General features: G+C 34.7%; 2 protein-coding genes across 2 annotated transcripts; both read left to right on the forward strand.

Moving 5' to 3' along the window:
* The first annotated feature begins 884 nt into the window (after positions 1 to 884).
* LOC138936178 (post-GPI attachment to proteins factor 6-like) lies at positions 885 to 8,012 on the forward strand. The gene is made up of 5 exons (XM_070301335.1): positions 885 to 2,581; positions 3,021 to 3,304; positions 3,550 to 4,203; positions 4,292 to 5,249; positions 5,520 to 8,012. The coding sequence occupies exons 1-5, from the start codon at positions 2,400 to 2,402 to the stop codon at positions 5,680 to 5,682; spliced, it is 2,241 nt and encodes a 746-aa protein (XP_070157436.1). The 5' UTR covers positions 885 to 2,399; the 3' UTR covers positions 5,683 to 8,012.
* Positions 8,013 to 12,489: 4,477 nt separating this feature from the next.
* LOC138937652 (putative ferric-chelate reductase 1 homolog) lies at positions 12,490 to 19,383 on the forward strand. Its single transcript, XM_070304132.1, has 9 exons — positions 12,490 to 12,510; positions 12,813 to 13,013; positions 13,628 to 13,723; positions 14,230 to 14,383; positions 14,932 to 15,158; positions 15,714 to 15,954; positions 16,417 to 16,529; positions 16,787 to 16,900; positions 17,517 to 19,383. Exons 1-9 carry the CDS (start codon positions 12,490 to 12,492, stop codon positions 17,655 to 17,657), a joined length of 1,308 nt encoding a protein of 435 aa, XP_070160233.1. The 3' UTR covers positions 17,658 to 19,383.
* The last annotated feature ends 1,100 nt before the right edge of the window (positions 19,384 to 20,483 follow it).

Consider the following 20,483-nt stretch of genomic DNA (forward strand, 5'->3'; position numbering starts at 1 on the left):
AAGAAATATCGCGCGAATAATCAATCAACCTTATAGATTGGTTATATAAAATTGATACTTGTATATATGCGTACATAAAAAAAAAAAAGATAATTAATAATTGAAAAACGCTATGAACTTGGGTCAAATATGAATTTTAATCGACGATAAATCATTTTGATCGATTTTTATATTCAAATTGTTTTTATATTACAAAAATTGTGCACACATGCTAAAGGTTAAAGAATAATATTTTAAATATTACAGATTAAATTTCAGAATTAAATTCCTTCAATTTCATTCAACTTATTATTCTACTTATTATTACTCGCATGATATTTTGTAATAACTAATTGAACGTCAATTGATCTCGCACGTTGGCGTCATCAAAGATGTCACCTTCTCGAAGATACTGGATATATATATATATGATTCGATTTTCCATAATGTAACGACGATATCGTGGTCTACTTTACGTTACTGTATAATTATAGATCACTTATTTGCTGGCCGCATGAACGATTCGCCTCGAAACAACGAGATAAGCCGTATTTTATCGGTATCCGATCGCGGTATAATACCTATATCGGAAATCAATTGTCGATGTTTTATTTAATAGCTTCGCCCGAAGCGGGACAGCTCGGATTAATTAATCCGTGATACGGATTATCAACTATCGTTCGTGGATCCCTAACCGATCTCATTGCGTGTAGCTTCGTCGATCCGCGTCTCTCGATGTGTCCCCTTATCATGCACGATATCTTGGATGGAAAAGTTTTGCTCTTTTATTCATGCGTTTTCCGCGCGTTTTCATTATATTAGGATTCAAACCAAGTCTTTTTTGTTTAATATAATATAACGACTCTTCATCAGAGAACCCGTTTTAATTTTTTACTGGAACGATAATTCCTCAATTTTTCATCTCGAACGAAAGAATAATTTATTTCTCGTACAGCAAGAATAATCAACTGTTATACTGCTTATAATGAACAACTCGTTCCAATTACGTAAAGATTAGAGAAGAATGAAAAGCCTTTGTTCTCCGTCGCTTTCCGTCTCTGAAAATTCCATCGAGAGATTTTTTTTGTTCACGGAATGCAAATTCAATTTACAGCTCTTTATAATTTCTGCGACTTTAATTTTCCGTTAAATAACTCGCAGTAATCAAGTCGCGAATTATCGAATTTTTTTTTTCCCGCGTTCAGAGGAAAAGATTCTTCATTATGCGAGATTTCATCGCGAGTGCGAAACAATCTCGGGTACGAGACGATTGAAAGAAATCATGACGTATTCGCGGCATTTAACGTCGTTCACACTTCTTCGACGAGTAAGCGGGCTTATTGCTTCTTGCGCTGTCCGCAGGAAGTGTGAATTAACGATGGAATCTGACCTACTTGACCGTGCATATCTCGTACAAATCTGCTTCTCTCTCTCTCTCTCTCTCTCTCTCTCCTTTAATCTCTTAAATGAGTTCTATAAAAGTTATAGCAAGAGAGAGAGAAGGCAGTCCATTTTAGCGGCGACTATTCGGGCACGAAGATATAACGGAGTCGGAGTGGCCGAATGATGTTAAGTCTCGTGAATATTGCACATCCCTCCTCAGTCATCTCGTTCAGGAATATCGAAAGTATTCGTCGAACTTGCCGAGTGTATGCGCGTGATGTGAGGTAGACACGTAAGCTAGAAAATATTTTCTAGCTGTAGTTATTGATTGAATGCTCGATATATAAAAAGTGACGGAAATAGAAATGTCACACCGACATCGGTTACTCAAGTGCTAGAATGTTGAAATAGATAAGCAGGCATTTATTCGCTTTGAGACTTGTCGGTGTCTCCAGCGATGAATTTACGAAGCGAAACGACTATAAAAAGAATGAAAATAATGAAATAAAGATTGAGCGAGATATTCATTAATTCGTATAATTAATTCACGATACTCTCTTCTCCAACCTGTTTTTGTTGTTTATCGAGATTGTGGAAACACCTTATATAAAGTATCAATTACGAAGTCGACGCAAATAATAATTGATAATTAATAACTTATATTTAATCTGTGCACGAAGCAAATTCGATCCGCATCCTTGCACGAAGTTTAAACGCAGGTTGAATCATCTCATGTTATCACCCGAAGTCTTTCTTTTTACGCAATTTTGGAGTTAAATTAATTATAATAAAACTAATATTGTATAAAGTAATGTAATAAAAAGAAATTAAATAATGTCTTTCAAAAAACACGTCGAAGACATTCTTTTTAAAATTGAATAAAAAAGAATGTTTTAGACGCTAATATTCAGATGGACCAATATAATTAATTTATCGATTTTTGCATTTAGTTCTATTACGAGGCTGACCGTGCTTCTCCTTGCTCGCAAAATTTTTTTCAACCGGTCGGACATCCTTATGTAGCAAGACGTCGGAATATGCTTGAAAGCGCGTTAGCCGTGCTGTTGGCATGGACACTTGCGACCCAGCAAGGACTATGCGGCAAATTGGAGAAGGTCGCCCAGCAACCGAACAATGTCCTGGTGGATTATTACGCCTACCGTCACATCTCGATTATCCACTTCAAAGTGCCGGAACTCTCTGTCGCAGTCGCCTTCAAGTACGTATCGGATCCAAAAGGAAAATTAATCAAATTATTCAGGATTTTGCGTCTGTAAAATGCACTCGGTCAAAGAAAATCAATAGCGAGATTTTATATTAATTTGAATTTGGCTAATTTCTTGCGCGATCATTACTTTTTTTTTTTCATTATTTCTCTCCGATCTCTGGTGAAAGCGATCTTAAAAATTTGGATTTCGATTCTTATTCTTACTCTATGTATTGACGCATCTGGTTTTTTTTTTTGACTGAATATTTTTATTAATATTATATTGAAAATTTAGTGAAGTATATATTAGTGAGAATTTAGAGCGATAAATTTCTTGTTCCTTCGAAACTTTTCCAGGCTAAAATTTTCTATTGTCATTTTATTCTATTTACGTGCTTTTTTCTTCAAATTCGTCCGAGTCTTCACTCGAAACTGCCTTGTCGCGTTTCAGATTCACGGCGAAAGAAGAGAAGACTGGCGGAATAGGTAGATGCTTGCCACGGAATGTCTCGTTGTACCTAAAGTCCGGCAGTTTGCCATTCATCCGTCCTGATGGATCTAAAGTGGCCGCGAAGTTAATGGAGATGAAAAAACGACGTCGACATTACGGTCGGGAGATGCAGAGCAACGGCGATCAATATGTGATTATGATAGAGGCCCCGCCGGCGGGTGATTGGTACGCGATCGCCTTCCGATCCTGGACCGATCCCGACACGGGGAAGATCAGGCAGCAAGGTGAAAGATACAGCTTAATTGCGTTTTTTTTATTTTTCATAACACCAAAAGAGTTGGGAAGCTTTTTTGTATAACTCCAGATACACATGTATAAAAATAAAAGTATTTCTAAAATGAAAAGAATATCTCTTCGGAAATATTCTCTTCAATAACATCTAAAAATAAAAGTAGCTATTTATAAAATTAGAGCCAAGTTGCCGATCTCCGTTGTGTTGTTTTACAAGATTAATAGAAAACTTTTGCAGGTCTTACCGCGTCCTGTGAGACTGTATTGGATGCTGAAATGTTTATCGAGACACCAGCGACAACGTCGCTTCATGCTATATCTCGGGATCGGGTAGATCCCGAGGTTGAGCATGAAGTGCAATTGGACGAGACATCCGATACAACGATAGTGCAGTATCTTGTATCGGACGTCAGTCTGGCGGAAGTGAATCTAGTTTTGGAATCGTCCTGCGGCGAAGACTGCGTGATCGCTGTTTATGTCACGGCGGAGGACAACCTCGCTGACGGTTTGCTCAATTCCACGGTGACTGTGTTGCCTTTCAAGCCCTACGTCAGTGGCTTCCACTATGTGACGCTTCGTCTACTGACTGGATACGCGTCGAACGTGACGATGCGATTGGACCATCGAACTAACGAGGACGATCATCAGGTGACCTCGGTAGTGCTGTTGAGGAAATCCTTCCCGGAGTTCTTCCTCTTTGATTACGAACATTTGCGCGGTAACGACACGAAACCCCAGCCGTTCAACGTGACCGCCAACGCTCTCTCCGTCCTTAGCTTCGAGATCGGCCAAGTGTACGATGTTGGTGGTACGGTGACTCTGGGCTTCAAGCTAGTCAACGTGGAGGAAAAGTACAAGAAGAGCATTGTCCTCGTGGCCTGCGTTTCTTTAGGTTAATTTATATGTCTTTCAAATTCACCTTTGATCGATTAATTTTTGTTTAAGATCAAACGGATCTTAGATTAATTAATTTTCCTCAGGTTATTACTCCAACATTACCTCAGGCGGCGCCTGCGTCCGCGCGCACACCATCACGACGGCGGACGTATACGCGAACACGACCGAGCCGGCTTACGTGCACATTCCGTTTCCCGAGACGGGAATCTGGTACGTCAGTTTGCGCGTCTATTGTCCCGAGGAAGAGGCGACATCGCTGACAACGACGACGACGACGACAACGACGATAACGACGACGACAACGAGTAACAGCAGTAGCAGCAGTCACCGTGGCGTCGGCAATGCTTGCTCTTGTGCCCGCAGCTGTCTGCGGGGTGACATCGTATGCAATAGATGCGACTGTTTGCCTCGCTGCACTGTCGCCCAGGTGGAGAGCATCGTGTCATCGTCGCCGTGCATCGAGGGCCGCTGCGGCGTGCGCGGCAAATGTATGCACTACATGAGCGGCGGTTTTGTCTTCTCGGCATGTTACTGCACCGGCGGTTACCGCGGCTTTGACTGCGCGGACGCGACCTACGTTCTCAGCACCGGCGGCATACTCCTGCAATTGCTCGCCCTGACCTTCAGCAACCTCGCCTTTCTCGGCTCGATCTACATAGCGATACGCCGCGAGTACTTCACTGAGGCGATCGCTTACGCCGCGGTCATGTTTTTCTCGACGTTCTATCATGCCTGCGAGGCCGGCGAAGACGTCTACGGCGTGTGCATCATGCGGCTGAGCGTGCTGCAGTTTTGCGACTTTTTCAACGCGCTGCTCGCTATTTGGGTGACCCTGGTGGCGATGGCGTCTTTCGAGCCGCGGTTGACCGCCTTCTGTCAGGTGGCCGGCGCAATCGTGCTCGCCATGGGCGCTGAGATGGATCGCACGGCGCTCTGGGTATTTTTGCTGCCGGCTGTCACTGGTACTGCCTTGATCGGCCTGTCCTGGGGACTCAGATGCAAGAGAAAGCGAACTGTCAAATATCCCTCGCGTCCGTACAGGTAAGAAAGAGAAAAATAAAGAAAGGAATAGAAAAGAAAAAAAGATCGATTTGTCTTTAACGTAAAATTTACTAATTGATACATAACCAGAGTGATAAAATTAAGATTAAATCTTTAAATTAGATACGTTCTGATGAGTTAGGTTTAATCATATGTTTCGTCTTTTTATAGGCAATATTTGGCTGTCTTTTTTACTGCCTTTGATATCCTTATTGCTTCACAGTGTGATGTAGATATAAATGTTAGCGACGGGATTTTTTCTCTGTTTAGAACCATCTACTTCCCAGCCGGATTTCTTCTCGTCTCTCTGGGCCTCGTATGTTATGCCTTTCTTCAAACACGTAAGAATTATTATCTTGTTCACAGTTTATGGCACGTGTGCGTGGCAATAGCAGTTATTCTACTTTTACCAAAGCGCCAATATATGAAGTGATAGTCCAAAAGCTGTGTATGCGTCCAGGGTAAATTCGAAGAGACTGGAAATATTATCAGAAAAACGCGTGATAGTAAATAACCAAAGAGATATCAGGGAAATTATTAAGATATAAACAAATAGATGTTATCCGATGATCCGACAGCTATTATATAAAATAAATCAAGCGTCGAATTTTTATTTTCAAAGACGAATATTTTTCGGAAATTTATATTAGTTTGTAGCATCAAACTTTTCATTAAAATTTTTATATTAAAATCTTTATTTTAGTATTTAATTTTTAGATAATTTAAGACTTAAATTATTATATTACTGAATCGCAAATTGTTTATTTATTTTATTTTTTTTTTTTTTTAACACAAAAACACTTTAATACTTGTTTTTTTAGAGGGAAGATTCGCAATATAGTATTAATATCTATAATCTCGGCTTTTTATCGTAAAAACGCTTGATTAATTTTGTGTAGAAAAGTTGTTCGATTGATCGAATACATACACGAGGTGCACATATATTATATGTATATCACAGAGATATTATTCTTCTAAAAATGACGATGTATAGATATGAGAGACTTTTCAAAGTGAAATAGATTTTTGAAAAAGGGATAACTAGGTCTATCGATAGTATACGCTATTTAGCAATAAGATGCGACGCATAAATCAACGACAGTATTAAATCACGGTAAGTTGTCCGTAAAGGAAAGAGATTTGCGAGCCTGAATAATTCGGCGTGAGTGTGGAAAGCAGGTTCTGGCTCATTTTTTGACAAACAGTAAGGAGGAGAGCTGAAGAAAGTTGATGTCGATGGTATTTGGTTGTTCTTTTACATTTCTGTAGAGTTAAAAAGTCTGTTGATTATAAAGATCAAATTCCTGGAATAATAAACGGAGACACGTAGATAGAAAGAGAATTATTATAATTATTGCTGAAGTGTTGAGTTGCTCTTGTGATGTTGAAATTGATAAAAGCGTAGGTGTCTATTGTTTAATAAAATCTTCCCGAAACATGTTTTGATATTCCGAAAAATTTTGTCGATTGCACAAAAATTTAAAATGTTTTACTATACTTTTATTAATTTAGTCATACGTGACGACCTGTTTGCAAGGACCAACATATATATTTCTAGGATACGTAAAATATCTGAAATACGTGATAAAAGATTTCTCGTGCTCGTGGGGCTTATTTACATAAATATTTCCTACTATCCTGAATCTTCTATCAGCATTCACTATTATTTCACTATTATAGCGTTATTATAATGCTCTGTGATTTATAATTATTACGTATTAATTTTATTCTTAGAAGACAGTTTAATGACAGAACTTTGTAAAAGTATGCTATATGGGATAAGTATACATTCCTTATTATTCTCGTCTTTTATGTATAGAAAGTATTAAACTTTAATTTCTTTTTATTAGAACTGAATAATTCAATGTTTATCTGATACGCTAATGTTCTGATGTGAAGATAATGCGAGCGTAGAAATGTAAATTTAAGAGAATAAGTCCTTTTTCTCTTGGGAATCTATATCTCGCACATAAACGTCCTGTTGCGAGGATATACGAGGGTGAATAAAAAAGTAAAGATATATATCTTTTCTATTTTAGACTTTCGCATTTTAAATTTGACGTAGGAAAAAAAAACCAATACATTTATAATACATAGAAATTATATTTTTCTCTATATAAAGTGTAAATTGTGTATAATACACATGTTAAAAGACGGAATGAGAATCTGTTAATTTTAATAGTTAACTTTTTAATTTGCTTCGCGCTGATTTTCCAATTCTTGTGAGAATTGCATTTTTAAAAATATATATTATAAATAATTAAAATTTGTCTTTTCTTTTAACTGATTTAATTTTTCAATTGACGAAGACAATGGCATTGCGACGAGTCAAAAGAGTGAAGAAATGGGAAAGACACCTCATGCCTTTACTTTACGATTCACCCTTGCGTCTGTGTGCAGGTGATGTGCGTATTGTTGTTGGAGAAGAACGTCGCATTTATAGGGTAAAATGACATCGTTACGGGCAGTGCCTGTACTGATTGTTGACACGTGTTAAGAGCGACGCGCCGCGACCGCGTCGCGACTCTAGTCGATTCTATTTTTTTCAATGTGAAAGCTGTAGACTATATAATATTTTCTACATAGTTAAAAGAGAGAGAAAAGTGTCACGCTGAATGCACGAGCGTGGGGGGTTCCACGGAGGGTTTTACTTTTATTATTAGTTTATACACACACACACACACACACATATACACATGTAATTCTCTATGAAATAAAGATGAAATTATCATTGTACAAATCGAATTAAAATATCACGAAAGAGCAGCAATCGCGAAGCATCCACTCTTCGTGATAAACGATGCTATATCAGTATTAAACGCATTTTAAAACGACATAGTGAAGACATTAGTTTTCAATGCGGTTCTTCTTTCTTGATTTAATCGAGAATCTTTCTCGCGTCGTCTCTTATTCCCGTCAACTTTCAAAAGAGGAATGTTGAAAAATACGTAAATGAATTGTTATAGCGATGAAGCGGCGGTGGGCGTCGCGGGTCGCGCGTTTGCCACCGCGATAACGTTGGCCAGCAGTGATAATATTGTCTCCATCGAGAAGCCGCAATGCGGATACGATCTCGAACAGTTTCGGTTGGATCTGCCAGCCTCCACCGCTTCCTCGATCGCCGTGCCCTGCATAGCGGTGCGGAACACCTGATTGCTGGTGATGGCGTTCACCATCCTGTCGAAGGACGTCGCCCTATCGTCCCTATCGTTTTCGTTCCCATTCCCATTCCCGTTCTCGTCGCCGACTACGGCGGCCGCTTGCTGCGAGTAGGTGCATACCGCGCGTTGCATGCACGAGGTCGTGTCGATGCCGTGACGAGCGAGAACGTCATCGATCTTCGTCAGGGTCTGGGCGAATCCGGAGTCCTCACCTATGTCAGATCGGTCTAAATATAATCGACGTTGTCCGGGTTGAATAGAGGATTTATAGGAAAATAGATTTGCTGGAAAGCTCTCTATGATGAAATTTGGAGTCAAGTCTAGTTCCTTAGTGAAAATGTCGAAGAACAATATTGCATATTTTTTTTTTTAATTTTATTTCTATTGTTAGTCATAAGAAATCTCAATTGAAAAATTCAAAAAATTATAAATTTTATTGCAATGTTTTATATCTCGTCTCGTTTTGCGTATAATAAAATTGAAATAAAAAGATAGCCCTGTCTTCAAGGATTGACTTTATTTTTCTGAAGTAAATTTAGCCAGCGCACAAAGATGTACTATTATTTAGCAAGAAATTTTCTATATATAAAAAGTTTCATAATTTTTAGATAATTTTAAATTTCAAATATGCTTTATTTTCAACAATTTGTAACTCATTTCAAGAATTTATCGAGTTTACATAGAGAGTGCCTCAAAATCGCTGGATATTCTTTTCGTCGATCTGTTTGAGAAATAGATTTCCCAATAAAAATTTCATCGAAAACATGTGTTGGTGGAAAAAATATAATAATTTGATCAATGATAAAATATGAAACGAATTAGGCGAGAAATAAATAACGAAATCATTAAATTTTTTATTAATATCTTAAGTAAAGTTTAATTTAAAGTTTAATTATATAGAAAAATGTTTAATATTGTATGTAAAAAATGGTAGTGAATGATCAGATTTGCCTCGACATTTTTGTCGAGAAAAATAAAATTCTTTAAAAAAATCTATTATTGCAGTTTAATTCGTAGATCGTATTTTTTCGAATAGTATTGTATGTAGTTGTCTTTCTATCGCCGATAGATCATGTTACATAGAAAATCTGTTTGTAAGGTTATATATATTATATAATCTATCGAATTTTTTTTTCAGTAAGTAATAACTTTTTCAATTGTTCCGCTGTGTTTTGTTCGCGCAGAGTAAAACGGATTTTGGATTAAAACGCATTTAAATTCTCATTCGCATCTTGAATAAATTGCAACGATACTCTAATTAATGACAATTGTCAGCCCCAAGTAAGTTATATATTCGCGAGATAAATAAATAATTATACCCACTGATATCAAATGGAAGAATTAAAATAGATCACTCATAAATCTCCATTTTGCAATTTTGCAAAATTCAAGTTTATTAATTAAAATTTATTTAATATTCTCGTTAAGCATCTTACACTCGACCGAATACAATTTATAATCATAAAATGGATCATATTAATGGAAAATATGGCACGCATTGACTCTCTGCATCTTTCTCTTTCCGTTTATATTATTAACATAAATCGAAATTTCGAAAGTTTCGATTAATGTGAAAAATATTTTAGATCCCGCACATCTTTCTGTCATATAATGATAGCGATCTGCACTATCATATCGTGGAAAGTAAAAAAATTACGATCCCCACATATGCATATACACACACGTACACAGAAGCGAATACAGTAACGCGTGACGCGTGTTGCAGATGCATGATTTATGTATCTATACATGTGTGCATGTATATACCATATATGTATGGATCTCTTAACCATGACAAACGCATAACGCACGACCGCAACTAACGTTCTGGAAATTATGCTTTATGTACTTTCACCGTTCACTTCCGCGGGGCCGTTTACGATTTCGTATCGTCGACCTTTTATGATTCGTATCTTTTTTTTTTTTTTTTTTTTTTGCGCGCGTTCGAGAATTGTCAAACGGAATTATCGAATGCGCGCGGTCAAAGATAAAAAAAAAAAGTTAAAAAAAAAGATAAAGCAAAAGAATATTCTCTGAATTACGGATTGTGACATCTTGGCAAGACTTATGTTATACTCCGATGTTTTCCAAATCCTTTGAACGCGAAAGTACTATTAATCTTGCATTTCTTGCGTTGAGTTTTTTAAATTCATTGCAACTCCTTTTTCCTTTCCATGTTGCGTCGTCTTCCAGTTCCACAATCTATTTTATTTAAGCTTCAAAGGAATATATAAATCTTTCGACGAATTATTCAAAAACATTTTTAATTTTTTTTTTTTTTTTTTTAAATACTTAATGATATAAAAAAGATATTTTGTAGTCTCAATGCGAGCAAAATATCGTCTATGTCTAGAAGACATAGAAAATAATATAGAATTCGCAGTTGTTAATTTTTGAAATAAAAATTTATATGACAAATCAGAGAAATCTATATATAATATATGTATAAACTTTTCGTATAGTGTGAATATATCACAATGCATAAATTTCCCTTGCATTTTTCACAATTTTACAAATAAGCTAATCGAGCAGAACAGCTTGTCGATCGTTCTTTTTCTATGATATCTCAATAAATTATCAGATTTATTGAATAATTGTCAGATCTCAGAACTTTTTATTAATTAAAAATTTTTATTATCGCTATATAAATTGTTTCCTGTCGCGAGAATAATTTGATAATATTTTTACGTCGACGGTAAATTGCTTAAATCGGTTAAACAATATATATATATGTGCGACAAATTCGTTGAATAATTACAAACTGCCGTGCGGGCGAGTGACCTTTCCTTGAAAACGGCACTCGATCGTTTGCGATAAAAAAATGTAAAAAATACAGCAAAGAGCGATAATGGCCACCGAAGCGTGAACGCGCGATTTCGCGAAGCGTATCTAAATTGAAGCTTGGTCGTCAAGCTTGTTTCTCTTTCTGTTTCTCTTTCCCTTGCCACAGATTTCCTTTTCGTTCGGCTGTACGCCACGTTCCCGTAAATTGTTGCGCGCTTATTAGGGTTTCTTGCTGAATCATATATGCCTTGACTTCGCCAGAAACAATTTTGCATTAAATCTAATCACAAATAATATTTATTTAAATAGTAGATATTTTTTGTTGCGTATGTGAAATAACGGCATAGCGATATAATTCAAGCTATTGCCACGGTTTCGGCGTAGAAATTTATATCATAATCAATTCCAATAATTAACATGCATAGATACATATTTTTAATATTTAAATTAATATTTTTTAATATTTACAATTTTAGAAACAACAGAAATTATATATAAAAACAATAAAAATTATTTTGAACTATAAATAAAATATGACAATTAATATTATCATATTGTCATTATATTGGTATTATATTAAGAAGTATAACTCATTAGTGCGTTATATTAAAGATTATTAGATCTTGTGAGATATTACTCATGCTATTATACATTTATGTCAGAAGCTTTAAATTGATTTGACACTGTGTTATCATTATGAGATGAAAACATGTCGTTCTATTGATAGCTCTTACAACAGAAATAATTCTACGCTTGGTATTTACATCGCTGTCATAGCTGTGGACACGCTTACGTCATAGATAAGTGTTAACGCTGTGGTAACTGTTTTAATTTTATGCCATACAACGTGCCGTCAAGTTATGTTTATATCGATAATACACGAGGTTTAATATTTGCCACTTGTCAGGAGTCAAGTTTGCAATATTTTTAATCTGAACACACAACTGTAGTTTCACGAAAATTTTTTTATGGAACGAAAACTATTTTGTTTATATAACAAGGTTTATTTTTGGAATTTTTCAAAATGATTCAGATAACAAAAATATACAAACTTTAATTCTGACGTTACCATTTTTCTGTTTTGTGTATGTTTTTCAGTGTTATAATTTAATGAAACGTATTTCTTTATCCTGTTTACTTTAATACGGCTAATTAAGAGTAATTTCTGAAATTATTAAAGTTTAAATCCGATCCCTTTCCTTTACGATGTAATGATACGGCAAAATATTTTTCGTATATTTTTCTTAGATATCGAAGTAGGAAAATAGGAAATAGGAAACGTCTATAAATAAAATATGGCAAAAAAGAATGATAAGGCAAAATATTTTTCATATTTTTCTTAGATATCGAAGTAGGAAAATAGGAAATAGGAAACGTTTATAAATAAAATAAGCGACTTCTCGGAGCATCTCGCGAAGATCGATAATTCTGAATATCTAAAACTCCCGTCTCCCTATTTTTTGCTAGTTTATTTTTTTTTTATCCATCGCTCGATTTCGCGGACAGCGGAAGGACGTTGCGCAATCTTCGCAAATGGTATTGTATCTCGCGGAATGCGGCATCTCGCGCCTTGGCAAAAATTCCCCGCGTCATCCCCAGGTGTGTGTTCTCGTTACAGACGCAGGATGAAGAGGACCCGTTCTACGCCGGCTGCCACATTACGAAGAACTGCTTTGGCGGACCCGTGGGCTGTATAAAAACCAAGGACTGCGCCGCCGTGGTGGCCGTGATCGTGCAGGGCGACGAATATCATTTCGAGATGCAGGCGCGGGGGGAGGCCAAATATGTCGCTGTCGGCCTGTCGGATGACAAGAATATGGTAATTGCGCGAGAAGCTGCGCTTGATTATTTCGCATAGCTTTTTCCCTCGGACACATGTGCGATTTATACAAGCGAAAATTTGCGAATAGAATTCTCGCGCGAAACTATTTTATTAAGAGCGTCAAGCTGCCTTTTATTCGCTGCATTTTTCAATCTTTTTTTTTTTTCTTTAGAATTTTCATTATCCTGCTCTGATTTCTGAAATCGTCTGAATTTTTTAACATTTTTCTTTCTTTTTTTTCCTTAATTGTCTTTGGAGACATTGGACAAAACCTCATTTTTTCTTCAATTATTCTCTGAAATATTAATTGCGAGATATATTAAATATATCATCGACATCATAAACACATCTCGAATAGTTCGATGATTGTAACGTAGAGACTCTAAATTATACTCTAATTGTACATCCGAAAATTGATTACGCGAACGCGATTTGATTTCTTTGTTATGCAAACTTACATAACATTTATTTGGCAATTAAAATCGCGTCGTCACCGTAGAAATTACTGCGAATATATATTTGCCTTACGCAATTAATTACGCGCGTAATTGCGCGAGATCAATGATTAAGCGGTAATGGTTGAGTTATAATATGCGGAATGTGGTGCGCAGGGCGATGACAGCGTAGTCGAGTGCACGAACGAGGACGGTGAAATTGCGTTACATATGTCTTGGAATTCCGGAAAGCGTAATACGCGCCATGCGACGGTGAGTATCGTTTATTATGCTACACTGACTCAGATGCGCGCCTCTGTGCTAATTAATTCGCCTTATGTTCTGTCGCGGACAACGAGTCTGGCCCATTAGATCCCAATTATTACGCTCGCCATAGCCGGCGCTGTTATAATATACTCCCCGTTACAGTAATGCATAAATCTTTAAGCTCTACGAATAATTACGAAGCTCGTAAAAGGCATTTCAACGTATTTGATAGAAGCTTATCAACGGCCGAAATTTTTCTCGCATCATCTCCCTATTAACATGCTAATCTTTTCTTCATTCAAAGTAGATTATTTCGAGTTGAGTTTTTTTATTTGAAATTTAATATTGAAGTAGTTTAATGAAATATCTTCGTTGAGGTCAAAATAATCCTGCATAAAATCAAGCAATACATATTAACATTATCGTACGTTGTGAATTATTTCCATTTCGTTCTCGAGATTTATGTCTGACAAATGTTTCCTTGTTTTATTCGCCTTCGATATCGTCCACAGGAAGGTGCGGTCGAATTGGAAAATGCCTCGATCAAGAATGACCTGATGTATTGCAAATTTCGACGGGACAAGCGCACTGTTGTTGAAGGACGTACATATGACCTTGTCAATACTCCATATCATCTTCTCGTGGTCGCCGGCAAAGATCTACGAAGTATGTATATCATCGCGAGCGTGTCTATTCATTATTTATCATTATCAATTATCGCTAATTATTAAATAAACAAAAAATGGTGTCTACCAATGATCGCGCTAATGCTAGATTTATGATGCAAAGTTTTGCCATCGCGCTTCTTTAAATAAAGGTTGAGGAAGAAGAAGAAGAAGATTAACGGAAGGCTTCGCCAAGTTCGCTTCTCGTACGTTTCCGCTGAGAACAAAGTGTGTAAAAACTTTACAACTTTCTTGCCGAAGATTGTGCAAATTTGATAGCTTCTTTATGCTTATGCTCGAACGCAAACAGGAAAATGAATAAAATGTGATTTACATGTACATAGATAGATCGCGTTTCTCCATTTTCTATTTTGAAGAAGAGAGAGAGAGAGAGAAAAAGGGCACAATGTGATCTCACGATTGATTGCATATAATTAAAATAAATATTTATGACGTATGCAAGGAAAAATTATTCTTTGCTTATATGCGAATGATTTATATGTATACCGCAATTATATCTTTTCTATTTTTTTTTTTTTTTTTTTTTAGAAAATGGCGTTGAATTTCACGACATCGTCTATCTTGGGACTAGTACCTCAAAGAAATTGTCCGACGTTGGAGAATGGATTCCAGCCAGCGACCTACTAATTCGCCTTCACGGTGCACTTATGTTGGCATCGTGGATCGGCACGGCCTCCATCGGGATGCTACTTGCGAGATATTACAGACAGACATGGGTTAACTCCCAGCTGTGTGGAAAGGATCACTGGTTTGCCGTAAGCATGCAGTTTTCTAGGCAATCGCATAGCTATTCAATGTTTGACACCATTCCAAGTTTTTTTCAAAATTATACAATCTCGTTCTCGATTTATTTCCACTCGTCAAATATATATCGCAATTATACAGAATCAATGTGAAATAAAAATAAAAATTCTATTAATTCACTCGCTTAACTTCTATTTCTGTTTCTACAAAATTGGCTTATTCATCAATTTTACAATAATTGAATAGAATAAGTGGAGTATTTATTTATGTTTCAAAAAAGAATGTTTTTATAGATGAATATTTTACAAATAATTTTACTCTATAAAACATTTCAAATTCTTTTAATTGATGATATTTTAATATATTTAATGATTTCAATATATTTAATTTCTTTAAACTAATTAAAATATTCCAACATTCCATCAGTGGAATATTCGCGTTATTTTCGCGATAAAATCTAAGCGTACATCGTTAACACTTAACATTAAAGCACGCGAAGAGAAAGCGGTTGCCACCTTTCTCGCGCTTCTTTCACTATAATAAAATCCTATCGATTTTTCCTCAAGTGGCATAGATTTTTCATGATGCTCACTTGGTCGATGACGATCGCAGCCTTCGTAATAATATTCGTGGAATTGGGCACATGGAGTTCTGCAACGATACACGCTTCCGTTGGCCTGGCTACTACAATTTTGTGCTTTATTCAGCCCTTCATGGCGGCTATGAGACCGCATCCAGGCGCACCACGAAGAGCTCTCTTCAATTGGGCTCATTGGTTCGTCGGTAATGTGGCAAAAATATGCGCCCGTAAGTTGAGTTATACGAGTGTCCCATTTTTTTTTTCACGCATTTGATATATTACATTTTTTCGTTCTTTATGTATTGTCATTTGAAGAACATATCTCTTTTATGTTTAATGTTTTATTGCGTTAAAAAGATTGATTATAATGCTAAATAAATTGAGACCTTTAATAATCTCTGTCATTTAATTTAATATTATTTTTATTAAATATTTTAATCTCGCTTTGATTTGACCCTCTGTAATATAGGATAATCTATCCTTGAATCTTTTCAAACTAAACGTCATGCTAAACATGAAATATGTAAATTCGTTAATTCTACTTTTTTTTTCTTGATATCTTCTCAATTCAATATAAAATGCATCATGAATTATATCAGATAGGATGAATAAACATTGAAGAATTCGTTTTTTTTTTTTTAATATGAAATTGTATAAAATTATATAATATATGAAAATTTTTTCCATAGTAATCGCGCTTTTCTTTGCGGTACGACTAAACAAGGCCAAACTTCCGGAGTGGGTCGACTGGATTCTTACCGCATATGTGGTATTCTATATTCTGACTCACCTCATTTTAACAGTAAGAGTCCTTGTCACATTATCGCGCAAATTTTTAAAAAATATGCGAAAAAATCTGATCAATTTTGTCATCTGATCTAAGTCGATTAAAAATCAATTACATTTTAACAAAATTAAAATCTTTTATTTTGCACAATATCTCGAGAAAAATAATTCAATATTTAACGGAATTTGTGCTTCAATACTGAATTACGTTAATCCGCCTTTCCGAGAGATTGCAGTTATATTTGCTATCATTCTTGCCGATTTATGTTGCAGTTCCTTGGTTGCGTCTCTGACAAACAAGCCAGTCAGAGAGTGAATTCATTTCCGATGAAAGACATGCATTCTCGCGGATCGATGGTGCATCCAGATGCGAGGCGAGACGCTCCTGTAAGATTTTCTGAAATAAGAGTGACGTAATCGAATGATCTTTCAACGCGCGTCGATCCACTTTGAAATATTAATAAGATTGTCAGTAAAACAGAGATAAAAGAAGAAGATAATACGCTTAACAATAATATTTTTTTTTCATTCTTGTGAATATTGAGAAATCTATCAATGACAATTGTGAAATCTAATTACATTTTTTTACAACGTAATAAAAAGCCAAATTACACGCGCTCAAAAATGATTGAATTCTATGCACTTAAATATAAGATAAATTTAATTTTTTATAAATGAAATAATTTAAATAATCTCTCTCCCTCTCTCTCTTTCTCTCTCTCTCTCTCTCTCTCTTTCTTTCTTTTTCTTTAAGAATTTGATTTATGTGACTTAAAATTCCGGGCTCTATAAAATTTTTTTGATAAAAAAATTTATAAGGAGTTTATAATAATAAATGTCATGTCTTTTCTCACGTGCACACATATGCAATAAATTGTACAAATAAATCAATAGTTCCTAATATTATATCGATGCCGCGGACCGATATCGCGTTGAAAAATAATTTAGTGTAGAAACAAATATTAATACGCAAACAAAATCTCATTGAATATTTTCCCGACAGCACTCTGGCATGCGCAAATTCATTTTCGGTGTGTACTTTGTGGTTATCGTCGCGTTCGCCACGACCCTTATAGTGATCACCGTGTTGGCACCTATCAAGGAAACGTGGGCCACCTTCACCAACACCATCTCGAATTATTGACATCGCTAATCAACGATCGTGAAAATATTCGTCACTCCCGCGTGGAATATTCCGATCGGATGACTCGGAGGCCATCGTAGCCGCTGCAGCGACGATATATTCCCTCGACTCGACTTTCTGTATGCAAATTATGCACGAAGAATATGTAAATCCTTATTCCTGTAAAGATGCAAATCGCACCGCGACAGACGTATATGCGCGAGAACGAGGAGATTATTGCTGTACTGACGAGTGTTTTTTTACGATTTTTAGATTTCTACGAAGATTCGTTAATTTGTATTTTGATTATATATCGTAATTAAAGATAGATCTTTCTCCTTGTATATAACATTCTTATAATTTACTTGGAAGATGTCAATGCCTCTAAAGTTTACATACTTCATCGCTATTAATAAATGTTTTACGGAATATTTTATTGTCTATATGTCTGCTAAATTTGAGTACAACGATTCTTTTTTCATAAAAAAACTGCCATTAAATCCAATTTATAGCATAATTATAAGACTAGAAGAGAAAAAACTTGAAAAATAAATGGTTTTTTTTTTTTTAGTATAAAATATGAAATATAAAATAATACATAATACGATATAATTATCTGCAGAGAATATTTAAACCAATTGTTTGATATTTTTTATATATCGATAATATTAATATATATTGGATATTAATTACACGTTCTCTACTATGATATTAATATATATAAATGCATAATTGATACCGCGTTCTTATGATTAACGTATTGACAATTGTCAAACGCGTTTGTATAACAACTATTGCAATATTAAATATTTGAAAATATTAATTTAAGTACATAAAACTATAAATTGTCTGCGATGTTTCTTATTGATTCTTGCATTTACAGAAAACATAACTTGTCTATCAACATGATTTTTATCAAACTGCGATTAATATCATACGATCATGATAAAAGCAAGGCTCCTGTAAAATATCTCATTTAATCGCAAATATCGACATATACAATTATATAGAAAGCACAGAAATTATTTAAAAAAATTTAGATTATTATATTTTAATATAGTATTTATATTCATATTATATTTAATATTAAGTTAGATTAATATTAATTATTAAGAGATACGAATAATGATTGATTTCATCAATTTTCCTCTTTAGAATTTTGTAGCAAGATTCATCTTTTTTATTCGTATATTAATGCTAATTGTCCTGAAATCGCTTTTACTTTGTTTTAATTCCTAACTGGCGATTTTAACTTTTCATTTTCGATAAAAACTTGAGGAAGATCGTTGAAAGCGCAAAAGTTTTCATAAGATTTTTATATTAGATGGAGTCGTAGTTATATTATATAATTTTGAAAACTTTTTTTCAACCTAACCAATAATGATTTTTTATTTAACTTACATAATACATATTTATAATAAAATTTACAGTATTATCTTTTTAAATACATTTTTTTGCTATTTTGTAAATTTCGATATTTTATATCGCATTCGACTCTGTGACCGATAGCGATTGGCATTGTCAGTGATAGTGAATGATACAATGTTGCCTTATTGATTGTTAAATATATATAAATATACATACAAAAAAAGCACACGTATACGGACTCTAGATTCTGTCAATATGGCTGTAAGATAGATTAAATAGAGAGGTTTACTATGTCCCGGAAATAAATTGATAATACAACATATGGAGTGTTCGTAAAAAGCGCATGACAAAATTATAATTCGATTTTTGATATATATATATATATATATATATCAAAAATCGAATTATAATTAAAAATAACTTTTACGCATTTTGCTATATATATATATATATATATATATATATATATATAGCAAAATGCGTAAAAGTTATTTGTCAATCCATAATTGTTGAAATAGTTTTTCAGATGAAAAATATTGCGACGAATTTAATTGTTTTTTTTTTTCAATATTAATATAATGAAACAAAAAGAAATTGGCAAAATACATATATTTCCCAATTATAAAATTAGTTACATGTTGTTACCGTTTTTATTAAGAAAACAATCTACATTGCGATTAAACTCGGGAAAATTTTTTCTGGCTTGATAGTCAGTCCAACAAAGTTCCAAATTATTTTTAAACGTATTGATTTAATACATTAATTTCACACACACACACACACATAATAATTATAAAATTAGATTCGCAATATTGTATATTCAAGTAGCTAACATTTGCAGATGCAAAATTGATTGTCTTTTCCTCAGTTATTTGTTGCCACAGAATAATCAGAATAAAACTATTGGCTTTTCTGTTATTGATTTTTGACTTCGAATACAACTATAGATATATTTCATGTATAAAATTCTTCAACTACATTGAAACCAGATGTCGCAATTCTGTACTGCAATGTTGTGCAAAGACATTATAAAACTGTAATATTCTAGCATTGTTGCAGCGACATAACGTAACACATAATGCAATCTGACAATAATTATATTTCCGCAATATCTTTTGTGAATTTTCTATTGTATGGGACGAGATATATAAAAATATATCGATAATTGAATAATTATTAAATAAAATTATTATTCTATCAAGAGAAGGGGAAGAGGCAAGGATATCTCGTAAGATTGTTAGATTTTCATAAGGATTACCTCCTTCTTTATTATCCCCAAAATCATCCATTTATCGTCAGGATTCTATAGAATAGGTCACTGGTTGAACACGATTAACTGTGAGGTGCTGCTGTTAACCGGATTATATGGAACTTGAGTTTTCTAAAGTAATAAAGAGGAGCTTTACAGCAAACTGATGAAATTCATAGCGCTATATACTGGGTGTCGCAAATCAACTAAGCGATTAAAGGCATTCGCGA

This window comes from Polyergus mexicanus, unplaced genomic scaffold, assembly GCF_030449975.1.
Source record: "Polyergus mexicanus isolate NDT 795.1 unplaced genomic scaffold, iyPolMexi1.0 SCAF_1, whole genome shotgun sequence".
NCBI classification, from domain to species: Eukaryota; Metazoa; Arthropoda; class Insecta; order Hymenoptera; family Formicidae; genus Polyergus; species Polyergus mexicanus.

Coding starts and splice junctions, on each gene's coding strand:
- LOC138936178 (XM_070301335.1), top strand. CDS start 2,400: ATGCTTGAAAGCGCGTTAGCCGTGCTGTTGGCATGGACACTTGCGACC. Junction 3,305..3,549: donor GGGGAAGATCAGGCAGCAAG/GTGAAAGATACA, acceptor AAACTTTTGCAG/GTCTTACCGCGTCCTGTGAG. Junction 4,204..4,291: donor CGTGGCCTGCGTTTCTTTAG/GTTAATTTATAT, acceptor AATTTTCCTCAG/GTTATTACTCCAACATTACC.
- LOC138937652 (XM_070304132.1), top strand. CDS start 12,490: ATGGCAAAAAAGAATGATAAG. Junction 13,014..13,627: donor TGTCGGATGACAAGAATATG/GTAATTGCGCGA, acceptor TGTGGTGCGCAG/GGCGATGACAGCGTAGTCGA. Junction 16,901..17,516: donor ATGCGAGGCGAGACGCTCCT/GTAAGATTTTCT, acceptor TTTTCCCGACAG/CACTCTGGCATGCGCAAATT.